This window comes from Maylandia zebra, linkage group LG18 (assembly GCF_041146795.1).
Source record: "Maylandia zebra isolate NMK-2024a linkage group LG18, Mzebra_GT3a, whole genome shotgun sequence".
NCBI classification, from domain to species: domain Eukaryota; kingdom Metazoa; phylum Chordata; class Actinopteri; order Cichliformes; family Cichlidae; genus Maylandia; species Maylandia zebra.
This window is the reverse complement of record NC_135184.1, coordinates 26,075,891-26,088,451: the sequence shown is the minus strand read 5'-3', so window position 1 is coordinate 26,088,451 and position 12,561 is coordinate 26,075,891. Positions and strand designations below refer to the sequence as shown.

The 12,561-nt window shown below is 38.9% G+C and overlaps 2 protein-coding genes across 2 annotated transcripts in view; both read right to left on the bottom strand.

The window, feature by feature from the left end:
• LOC101483836 (3',5'-cyclic-AMP phosphodiesterase 4B) overlaps positions 1 to 5,652 on the bottom strand; it is a 45,066-nt gene extending 39,414 nt beyond the window's left edge. The window contains exons 1-2 of the mRNA XM_004567158.5: positions 5,521 to 5,652; positions 3,440 to 3,508 (exon numbers count right to left, since the gene is read on the bottom strand). The gene's annotated coding sequence lies outside the window, so the exon portion shown is untranslated. The remainder of the gene's footprint in view (positions 1 to 3,439; positions 3,509 to 5,520) is intronic.
• Positions 5,653 to 8,851: 3,199 nt separating this feature from the next.
• leprot (leptin receptor overlapping transcript) lies at positions 8,852 to 11,719 on the bottom strand. The gene is made up of 4 exons (XM_004567157.5): positions 11,538 to 11,719; positions 11,138 to 11,213; positions 10,516 to 10,699; positions 8,852 to 10,384 (listed from the first exon to the last, which is right to left on the bottom strand). The coding sequence occupies exons 1-4, from the start codon at positions 11,551 to 11,553 to the stop codon at positions 10,268 to 10,270; spliced, it is 393 nt and encodes a 130-aa protein (XP_004567214.1). The 5' UTR covers positions 11,554 to 11,719; the 3' UTR covers positions 8,852 to 10,267.
• Positions 11,720 to 12,561: the final 842 nt, after the last annotated feature.

Here is a 12,561-nt window from a genome sequence, read left to right as displayed (position 1 = left end):
TAACAAAGACACAATGTTTTTTTCCTCCTGTCATTTCAAATCATAGGATAAACATGCAAAAAAGGGAACTGAAACTCATCCAAATGAAGACTAAGTCAGAGCCACCCGCAGTTTCATTTAAGCCAAAAGACATCAATATGTTATTGTAGGGTGATTCAAATGAAACAGCTCAATGATCGCACACTGCATTTCAAAAACATTTGCACACTTTATCTGTTGAGTCTAATGTGGCAGATATGTAGCTGAAGGTTTACGGCAATCACTATTTACAACCTTCAAAGAGCAAACAGACGACAAGAAAAATAAATAATCAGGCCTCCTGGAGAACAATATCTCCAGAGTCATTTCTTTAATTTGCACAGTTTTAAGGTTACTTACTTACTTATTTATATTTGCACAAGCCTGAAAAATAGTACATGTTGTTGGGCATAATGCTAAAAAAAAAGCTGTTTTGTAGATGTAACAGCTTGAGAAAAATGACAAGCCAAAGTTAGACCCGTTCCCAAGAGGAGAGACACATATGCATTACAAATGGAATTTCAGTGAAAACTATCTAAGCTAGTGACAAGTACTTGCTTTTTTCCCAGAACTTCTGGAATATCTACTTGCCAACTGGAGTAAATGTATAGACACTATTTATAGGCTTCCTGGCTTCATTAAAAAGACAATCACAGAATGTTATATATGATTGAAGAACATCAGCTTTCACAAAAGCACTCCAGGCACCATTTTAGAAAGATCCATATTAATGTAATTCCTACAGCGCTGAATATGATACCAATCAATATTTGCCAGGCTCCTTCAGCACAGAGTTGATCTGTTAATTTCCTCTGAATGTACAAGGTTAAGAACTGCATGTCAAGAAAAATACTTGTTAGACGGTTGCAGCAAGTTTTAGGCAGTCTTATTTTTCTATTTTTATCCATCCGTCCCACACTGTGTGTGTAGGCTTGTTCTACACACAAAGCAGTTGTTGCACTTCATGCAGGTGTACTTATATTTACAAAGTTAGAGCACACTGAAATAATTATGTCCACAAATATGAATAACCATTTCATAGAAAGATACATTGTTACAGATCAGAAATATGTCAGAGGCAATTTTCTACACAGGCTTAAAATGTTTAGACCAAGGAACTGATTAGCTGAAAGTAATCTGTAACTATTATCTGTAACTACAGTACTATTTAGATAACTCACTTTTTAAGCAAGCTTTCAAGCAAAATGCTGCTTGTCTCTACCAGGGGTGCCACCAAGGAGGGGCTAAGGGGGGCACTGCCATACTTAACTTTAATAGCAGAAAATTAACTAGGCATAACACTCCTTTCTCTTTCTTTTTTGCCATATTTTACAAGGACCTATATTTGGCAACAGCATAATAAAACTAGAAATCTGTTTTGGTGTGCCTTCAATAAACAATTGATTAAGAATGAAACACAACTGAATGAACACAACTACAAGTGTTATAAACATTTATCAAATACGTTATGAAGGAAGAAACCTCTCAAAGAGTAATAGTTTTACATTGTTTTTAAGCTTCAATCAACAACTGAATTTCCTAATGTTAATGAGCATTTCTCATTTTAGACTGCTTGCAGTTGAGAGCTCTAAACTAAGTCACATTTGCATTCAGTGCAAAAGCAGATTCAAGCAGAAATGAGCTTTTCAGACGAGCGAGGACTGAGAGGAGTTTGTTGAGGAGGGAGAGAAACAACACACCAATTTGTGGCAGCTGAAATATGACGTCACTGTGGAGGCCACAGGGAACCCACTGCCCTACTGTACAGACACAGAAAGCCAGAGACACAGAGAGAGAGAATGGGTAGGCCAGACTCTCTGAGCCTGTTGGTACTTGTAGATTGTTCTTCTCTCACAGCATGTGCTTGTTATATTGGCACTGTGAATAACAGTAATGGGGGAGGCAGACCGATGTTGTCTTACAGACTGACTTGATTGGTTTAAAAACATAAATACAAATAAATAAATATTTCATGCAAAAATACCTACCTTAAATAAGATACCTACAATCACCCTCGTGTACTTATCATGTGTAACTAGCAGACTAGCACAAATGACTCATTTATTCATATTCAGCATTCATTAAAAATACTTTTTTTATATTTGGATGAAAGAAATGACAAAAAATGTTTATTTCATCATGAGCCTTAGATGTTGTGGATTCAGACAAAAAGAACAAAATTACACATAATTGATGGGGATTGGACTCTGGACACATGGCAGCAGTGACTCTGGATGAGTCACTCCTAAGAGTTTCTGACAAAACCAGCAATAATTAGAGAGAGTGCCAGCTTTGAAAAAACACTCACGCTGATTACCCCATCATATTCAAGTCGCTTTAATAACATGCACTCAGGTATTGTTACTGAAGTACTGTCGGTGTCAGCTCTTCATCAAGTATCCATTTACAAGAGGAAACTTGGTGTACCAACTACACAGGCTAAAGCTTTTAGAGTGAAAAATAACAGCTGACTTGGGGAGTAAGGCGGTAACAGAAGGCTTGGCATGGTGTGCAGGATTCGGAGGTGGGGGTGGAGATGGTTCACTGATACGGCCTTTGGTGAGCATCATCACTGGCAACATCCATGTAAACATAACCACAAATCCAGAAATGAATCATTGTGAAGCTTTGATATGCCCTCTTGGGACATACTCCTTAAATTGAAGTGCACAAATTCTTTACAAAAAGTTTCACGTTATCTTGGGGAACCATTTTCTCTTTTCCACCAGCACCTATACCAATATCTGTTCTGCAACGAGAACTAACTAGCCAATATTTCCTTCGTTTGTTGTTGTTAGTATATTCAGGGTTTCTTGCTTCAGATCTGGCCTTTAACAGGAATCTATACACAACTATGTCCACATACTTTAAATTCACTGAGCCTGTGTTACCTTACATGACAGATGTCTGATTTTTCTTTTATATATTTTGGACCATTTCATAAACAAAATATATATATTATATTTGAGTAAACAAAAACAAAATTGATTAAAAAAATTATTGAAAATATGGAATTTAAAACCTTATACTGATAAGCAGATGCCTTCAAATTGCTCAATTTGTCAGACCAACATTTTAAAACCACAATTTAAGGCACTTTAAGAAATCATTTAAGAAAAGTGGGAAATCTGAGGGGAGGATTAGTTATGTATTTTTTCTTGAAAAACAATTTCACACATCATATTAATACCTACCGCATATGAATTCTGAAAATGTCACGTAGTACAAATGCCCATAACCCCATCGCACTGAATTATGGACTTGATATAAAATTATACCGAGCAATTTCAACAAGCAACATACTGCAAGCAGAATTCCTCTGCATGGAAACTAATAGAAAAAATATATAATACTCTATAATACCTATAAAGTGGATTCTGGCCACAATATTTCCTCTCAGTGACTGTAAAGGTGTACTTACAGAAGGAGCTGTTCTCCTTGAGACCGTGGTGAACGGGCGAGCAGGAATTCACATCAGCAAATTTTCGACCTGAAGGAGAAACAATGTATGGATTATAACTGGACTGATCACATTTCACTGTGAAATCTTTGAGAAGGAAAAATGCTGACTGATCACAGTATTTTGGTCAGTTGAAACTATACAATTGATTGTAGACCAGCACCAATGGTCCATGATATATCTCTTAGGGGAACCATATACCATATTCTGTGCTTGTGCATTCAATCATGCATGCAGGGATTTCTGTATTTCCAGTCAGCTGGAGTTTCCACCCAAACATGACAAACACCGGCTGGAAGCCAAACATCACAGTTCAGCGACAAGAAAGGCAGGACAGTAACAACATCATCATTAGTACCACCAACCAAGCAACCACTAATCTGTCTGTCTGAAAGCCCGCCTAACAAAAAGCTGTATGTATGTGTCCTCTTTTTCAGCCCTGTCTGAGAATAAAATCACAAAGAGGCCAACTGAATTCATACCCCACGACCCCCAACGGACATCATAAATGCTTTGAGCTGGGCTTAAAGGGAAATGCAACTAAGTTTCAGAAATGTAACATGCGTCAATATGTGACATTCCAGCGAAATGTCACAACTGTGGGGTGTGGGGTGGGAGCTCGTGTCGGATGCAGAACCAACACAAAGCTCTGAAAAGTGATTATTAAGAAGAGGAAAAAATGAAACCTATGGTTTTTTAATGTTCAAACTTTGGAATAAAAAAAGGCATACATTGAAAAATATACTGTTACAGATCCACGAAGTCAAGTATCTAGATTCACTCCTGCACAAAACAAAAGGCTCCCACAAAAAAGAAACAGAAACTCTCAAAAGTCGGTCTCAATGTTAACAATTGTGAAATTAATAAATGGTGCAAATGACTTATATTATCCACGCTAACAGTAGCATTCACAGCAAACAGTGTATTTGGAAAGGACCAATGACATCACCAGCCTGCTGACATTTTAGCATCTGTGTGTTGTGCCTTAGTTTTATTGGATATTCATGTACCAATCAATGGCTACTGTTGTGCCCCACTTAGCGCTGTGAAAGATGGTAAAAGACCTTTCATAAGATGACAAACAGTGATGGCTTTAATTAAAGTTCACAAAGTTCAGCACCAATAAAAACTCAAAGGGAGATGATGAACTTGAAAGTGTTGGAGCCATTCCCAGTAAATGTGTCACCACTGTGGACCTATATTCATTAAAGCTAGACACATCAATTACTAGAATATTGTCGTCATTTTTCGAGCAAGTTAAAATAATGAGCCTAACTAGTGCTATCCATAATTGACTGACCTCATCCAACCCTGACTTCACTGCTTAATGGGTTGACAGGTTTTGTTAATGTGGGTCTATCCAAGTTTTCTATCACACCATCTACAGTTCACAAATACTCCCTTTCTCGCCACCCACACAATTGTCACAAACTCAGACATAAATCAAACTCGCTTGTTTAGGAGAGAAATCACTAACTTTGATTTCTTAGGTTAGACTCAGTAAAGTGCGTCTAACCTGAGAATCTAAGAATGTTTTTAGTGTAACGCACACACACACTAAAAAAATTGAACAAGTCGACTGTCAACAGGAAGGGAGATGCCCACAAAGAAAAGTCACCGGAGAGATAAGGAGCAGTCTGCGCAGAGACACGAAAACTGCGTGATATGACTAAATCAAAAGACCTTTCAGTGCAACTCAAGACATCCGAGTGTCGATCGTGTTCCACCCAGAATAGCCTCGGTACAGCTCAAATTACGGAAACCTGTCATCTGAACGTCCTGAAACTCCTTTTTTCGTAAATATCTGAAATAACTAATTCCATTATCCTTTCCTGTACATATTTTAAAGGGATGCTGCACACATTTATCAAAACTTCAAAAATGTCGCGTGGGCTATTGTTGTGTGCTACAGAGGAAAAACAACATAAAGCTCTGAGTGTACAAATGATAAGCTCGGTAAGTTTTTTTCTTTATTTATTTTCCTGGAAGCTAAAGAAAACGACATTTTGTCTATAAGAAAACGGTTAAACGTGGTCTCTTACCAGTAATAGGCTTTATCCGTTTTCCGACGCGCTCGTGTCTACTGCAACACACTGTACGCACTGTTCCTGTGCTGCGCTCCGAGCACGCGCCCCCTTTTATTAGGTTCCATTTGTGCCATTCGCGCTCGATCCCTTTCACGACCTCGCGAGCGCATCGATTGGCTTTAACATCCACGACGCAAATCCTTCCGCTTACCAATGGCTTTACAGCGCTCACGCCCTCTGTGGCTCCTCACTATTGCTGCCTGTTCGGCATCGTCCATTTGATTTCCTGCCAGCGCAAGATATGGATTACTATTTAATGGCTCTACAAGTCCCTCTGGCTTTCATTAACTTCCTCATATGCGGATCGTTTCTGTTAAATAGCGGTCAGGGATACTGAGCTAAACTGAAAGTTATCCACACTATTTATATTTATTTTATTTTTATCAAAAAGGTTAATTATATGTTTCACATACAAAATAATTATCTACATGCAGTGATGTGATGGACCTGTCTATAATCTATTATTCTTGCCCATGCCAGCTGGAACTGACTCAAGTTGAAAAGCTGCTACATAGATAAAAACAAGCCAGTGCAGAAGAGCAAAGAACTGAAAGTTCACCAATTCAATCTTGAGACTTGCTCTGAAAGTGAATCAGTCCTCGTAGATTCCGAGGTTAAAATGCCCAACTTCAGCAGATTAGATAGAAATGATGGAAGTTTCCATTCTAATTTTATTTTTATAACACCAAATCACAACAATGGCCTCAAGGCGCTAACATTCAAACTAACCCCCTATGAGCAAGCACTTGGGACAGTGGAAAGGAAAAACTCCCTTTTAGCAGGAAGAAACCAGGCTATGAGAGGGACAGCTATCTGCTGGGACTGGTTTGGGGTGAGGGGAGGGAGACAGTTTTTTTTTTTTTTAATAACTCATTTGTTTGGAGTTTGGTTTCAAGTTAAGGGTGTGAACATTTTGACTGTGTTCACACAGGCAGTGCTAGCCAGCAACTGTCTGCTAGACCTCGCTTTGCTATTTTGAGTCACTCAGCTAGATCTCTTCACTGTGTTTGTGCTGTTGCTCGCATTTAAAGCATTTTCAGTGGATTCATCTGTTTGTGCTCCAGTTTTTTTGTGAATGAAAATCTCATACAGTTTATGAATGCTAACCAAGACTGCTATATAGCTGATCATTTAGCACTGGTGACAACATAAAACAAACAACATAAAATAAATACGGAGGTGGCCAAAATGCTAACTACATAACATGCTAATGCTAATGTGCATCTTTTATATTCAGTCTATGTAGCCTACAGACGGGTTACAGACCTGTGAAAAGGAACAAAGTTTTCCAAGGGCAACCTCATGATTGTAAACTGATTAAGATCTTACCAACAATTCCAGTATTGGGTGCGATTTGGGGCAATTCTTATCCTAAAACTATTATATAAATACAGTCTCATCAGTTTCATTGGACCATAGACCATATGGAGGACGGTAATGAAAAAAATATTCTTGTTTTGTGGGAATCTTTTTATTTTATTTTGGCAACCACTATTCTACAGGAAAAAGTAGGTATTTAAATATATATCTGCCTGTTCTAGTTAGAATTACCTTCAGCAGTGTTACTGCACTGTTGTTAACATTGTGTTACCTCTTGGTGCAGTGCATTATGCTTTACTCATTTCTTTTTGGTCTTGCATCGTTTAACTGGGTTCTGTTGCGCTGACTGTGTGTCTGCACTGAGCTGTACAGTGTGTTGCCTTTGACACTGCCACCCACCACAGCGGCAGTGTCATGTAGTGTTTATTGCAGCATCACACATTAACAAACGCTGTATGCGTGTTGCACAGTGTGTTGCGCTGTTATGTTACTCAAAACTCTGTTGCATTGTGTTGTGTTCAAGGGCATTCTCGGGAGTGTTTTAGAATGATTTTGATGCCTTGGTTGTTGCCAGGCAACAGCTGTCCTGAAAGAGAGATGAATGGGTGTCCCTGGGCATCTTTTTCGTCTTCATCTTTCCTTTCATCTTTCTTTTCTTCTCAATGCCTCACTTTCAGAGAGATTATGTTGAGTATAGATGTAGTTTGACTTCAGCACTTACTCTCTCTCCCTGGGCAGACACTTGCATCACTTCAAGGTGCCAGCTTTGTAGTCGGAAGACACGATTCACATGGTATTAATCCCACTGATGTAATTGAAGGAGCATTTGGCTCTTCTTTCTAACAAATTGTTAGTTCTCACCAATCAATCCCCAACTTTTCTTTACAAAATGATTTTTATTTTTATTTTTTATCTACAGCCATGTTAAGGCCTCTGCTTCATTCCTGAGACTAACCCACTAGCATAAATTGACTATAAAAAGTCTTTGCAGGGTGCCTCAGTAGTGCAACTTGTTGCCATTGTTTCACACAGGTGGCTGAATTCATCATGTTAATGCCTTCCAAAACCAGATTTACATTTACTATAATCAGTATCTAGTGTTCAAGTTCTTAAAGTTTGCATAAACATGCAGTGAAGACATTATGCATTGCACATACACAACTTTGCTATTGCGTTTCAGAAGAGACTTTTACGCAGCAGCAATGATACAGCTGCTAAACCTGTTTGTAGAGATGTTAGACTATAAACTATACATGTTGTGCCCACTCTCATATAAAAGGCAATTAGTGGAGGCAGGCAGCATGCTTTACATATAAACAATAACAATTCATATGCAGAGTGCGGGTTCTTTTGTTTTGTGGAGGAAATGCACTCATTTCAGACTGGTGAGGCGGCTTCGGCGCATCCTGACACACATGAACAGAGAATGGAATTAAACCACTCAGGTGGTGTGCAGCTGCGTGGTGGATTTCTGTCACATGCAATTTAACCCTGAATAGGTAATGTTGGGTTTTATCACTCCTTTGTTATGCGGTTTGTTCACAACTGGCATTGTTGCCAGTCTGCATTCATTACTAATGCTTGTGTGTTTGTAAATTGCGGAAAGGGAAAGTAGAAATATGTTTTTCAGTGAGGATTATAAGCTTGTACGCAAACTATGAAGTAGCAAACATAAATAAATAAACAGATAATTACAAATTTAGCAGCTGTTCACACCTGTGTCAAAATCCAACCAGAAGGAAATGATTCCAAAACACTCACCCACACAGCTTCTTTTCCACTTCTTGTCTCATGAGAGGCCCTTTCTGGGGTTTGCTACAACCGCTACTGCTGCTCTGCTGTATAAACAGTGCGCAGGTGTCTGATTGGATGCATCAGCCATCAGGAGCGACAAAGAGGTGAGATGTACAGAAGTCAAATCAAGTTCTCATCAAATCACGATCAGTAAACAGACAGAGCCCGTGCATTTGCTTCACTACACAGAGAGTTTTAATCAGTGTTAGAAAAGTGCAATCAGGAGCTTATAAAAAAACTTACAGAACTCTTAGGCACTCCTTAGTGTCTTTAAAGTGTGAATATAGCAGTCACAACAGAGAACGTACACTTTCTTCCCGTTGATGGACTTGAACATGTCAGTTACATACAAACAATACAACATTTCCCTCTGAAAAGCAACTGTGTAGCAGATGTTTAGGAAATCAGGAATTTTCTGCGAACATTTCTTTCTGTGACAGGTTTCGTTACACATGCTGATCAAACAAAGCTCATCATTAGTTATTGACTGACTATGGGAACATTACATGCAAGGATGCAAATGTTAAATTAAAGTTAAAGATTTCACCAGGCCCTGATGGTGAAAAACAAATTACAACCAGACCCTTTGAAAGGTACATTGTCTAAGGCAGGCGTGTGTGAAGAAGTATGCGAGAGAAGGCACCTACTAGGACAAAAATAGCAAACATGTACAGTATTTACCATTCAACAAGTAAAAAAACAAAAAAAAAAAAAGAATTCATTATGCCATAACATTTTGTCAGGATTATGGATTGCTTTGTAATGTACAGAAGAATAAAGTTTAATGGCTACTTTTTCTGGACTGATCGTACAAAGAGTCATTTTTCAGACGCCTCGGCTGGCTTTTGAGGATCGTGTTACTGTGTTACATTTATTTATTTATTTTAAATATAGTTTAGTGGTGAATATGCTCCAGTAGAATTGCAGTCTAGAAATTATCTTTGGTGAAAATGTAAACAATTGCACCAGAACACAAAAAATAAAATGCTTGAGGAATGAAACACACAAACAGAAACAAAAGCAAAACAACATACTTAACACAAATATATATTCACCTGATTAAGAGTCCTATAACTTGCTCTGTACTAGCAAAGAGTGCTCATAATAATAAGCAAGCTATAACTCCTCCCTTAAACAATGAGGCAGATGATGCAGTATAAGCTTTGCAGTATACATTACAATAGTTATTATTTAGGATCCCTTTAGGATATTGATTAACTGAGGCATAATAGCTGCAGTGAGCAGGGTGATTCAGCAACTGAAACAAAGGCAAGACGAAGAAAATAATCATATATGTGTTAATGTGGATATTGATGGCACATAAGAGGGGTACAGACATTCATTTCTCCCTGGTCCCAGACGTAAGGCACATTACAGGGCACACAGTTATCTCCAAACCTAATCCCCACCCCAGTATAAAAATCAGCATGACAACACGCTGGTTTCATTTGACATTTTGCTGCCTACACTATAGCTTCATCCCCCATTGAGTGCAGGACACATGTGCCCCTCAGTCTGCAGTCTGTTCGTTCAACGATCCACCTACCCACCCACCCGCCCATCTGTGTGTCCACTTTCCAACGGCACTTTACCACTGCTCCCAGCTCCAGTCATCCCCGCCTCCAAACACGATAAAAAAGCCTAAGATGGTGAGAAAGATGACGGCGTTTCCGGTCATCACCAATCCACAGGCACCCCACTTGATCTGGATGACAGAAATGGCCCATTAGATTTCCACTGTAATTTTGTTTTCACTGCACATGCACTACTTGTACGCACAGATGAATTTACGCTCATTTAGTATGATCTGAAACTAAATAAGTAAAGAGAACTCACGGTGTTGGTACGGGCCAAAACAATGGGTAGTCCAAACGATGATACCACAATGCCAGTTGTTAAGAAATAGGCCAGCTCTCTGCAGGCATTGCTGGATTCAGAGTCGTCACTGAGGCGTCTGGATATGAAGGTCGGGATGGGACTTAATACGTAGAAAATCAGGACAAACATCGGCCAGTAGACCCTGCAAAAGCAGATGAAATTGTCAAAAATATTTACAAAGGGCATGAAACACTCGTCTTCAAAAGAATGGAACATCTTAGCACACCTGAAGTTCAGTTTACTCGTCATTAGGAGTTCTAAAACTGTGAAACCAGTTACAGAAAAATGTTCTGGGGCTCTTAGGGTGATTTCCAGTTTTGAAGTAGTAACTTCAGTCACATCAGAAACTGGCATTCCTGGAGTTTGACCAACAAGAGGACTATAAGGACTATAAATACAGGCCTTGACTGCATTGATCTGGCCTTTTTCTTTTGTCTCCAATCAAAAGTCACACAATGTAACTGCAGAGCGAATGATGTTGTTCAGAGCACAACCAAAACTCAGTTATTTCTGTAATAATGTAAGTCAGTGTCATAAAATAGCACGTATAGCTGCTGATACGTTTACAAGGAGAACTTACCCATACGTTTCTATTGCACAGCCCAGCAGAAGAAATGTCAGTCCAATAGCACCACTAAAGGACAAACCAACCAGTGCTAAAACGAGACATCAATAACTCTACATTAATCACAGTTGTTTTTGGCCAAAATATAAAACAAATACACGGTAGGCGTGGAGCACTCGTGGCAGAGCTAAGAGTTAGGATACACTAGATAATAGCAACAACTCTAATGCATAAATCAACAGGTTAATAACTTATCTGGCAACAGATCTTAATGACCTGCGACAGAGACGCGAGTTTCGAGATGATACAGCAAACGTTTAGACCAGTATGGAAAACTCAGCTTACAAACTTTTAACTTCAAAAACTTTAACACTCAACTCTCGGCTGACCCAGCAGAGCCAAAATTAAAAAATACCTTTAATGCCTGCCATTGCGGTCAACGTCTGAAAACCCCCTCTTTGTGTTTATTTCTGCTCTTTGTGCACTGTTTACGTGCTCGGGCTCGATGTCGTCGTACAGGAACTTCCTGCTTCCTCGGTCGGGTTTTCCTTTCTTTGCATCAGGTGACCTCCTTAAAGCTACAGTAGCTCTGCGGCTAGCTGGGGCTTGAACTTCTTTACCGATATACTGTAATCTTGACAGGCAAAAAGTTTCACCTCACACCATTCACCAAGGTTGACCCAAACAGTCCTAGCTGGTGACGTAGTCTCTCAATGACGAGCACGAGAGGATTTAGCGCGTGCTTCCAGGGGGCTTTACACGTCTGCGTGTTGTGTTACAATATAAGCTGCTGCAGTAATACAGACTACATTACTTATTCGTTACTCAAGTGTTTTAATTGTTTGTTACCTTAATTTTCCCTACATTTTAAATGTATATCAAGTCTATCATTATTATTATTATTATTATTTATGACTATTTATCTTACCCAAGAGATACTTTCTTGTAGTTTTTCCTTATTGAATAACAACTACTATTACTTGAGTAAAAGTCATGACCCTACTTAAGTAATAGAACTAAAGTTTCAGTATTATAAATTAGCTAAACATTATTCAGAATTATATTGCTGGATTGTAACTACTGATTTATTATGGCATATGTCACTATAATCTTACAGCTGGAGCTGGAACAGCAGCTTCTGTACAGCTGGGGAGCTTTATCCACAATAATATAGTATAATACACTGCTTGAAAAAAAAGGGAACATGTGATCATCACAGTACAAGAAATAAAAAGTTAAAAACGTTATAAAGCACTGAGTCCATTCCCCTTTGTTTGTGCAGGTACACTAGTGAGGCAATAAGAAAGCAATCCCAGCAAAAAGGGTCTGGTTTTGCAGGTAGTGGCCAAAGACCGCAGCCCTGCCCTCTTCCCTTCTGACTGATTTTTCTGTAGTTTTGCTTTTTAATCTGTTTTCTTGTCACTGTCTGTAGGTGGTTT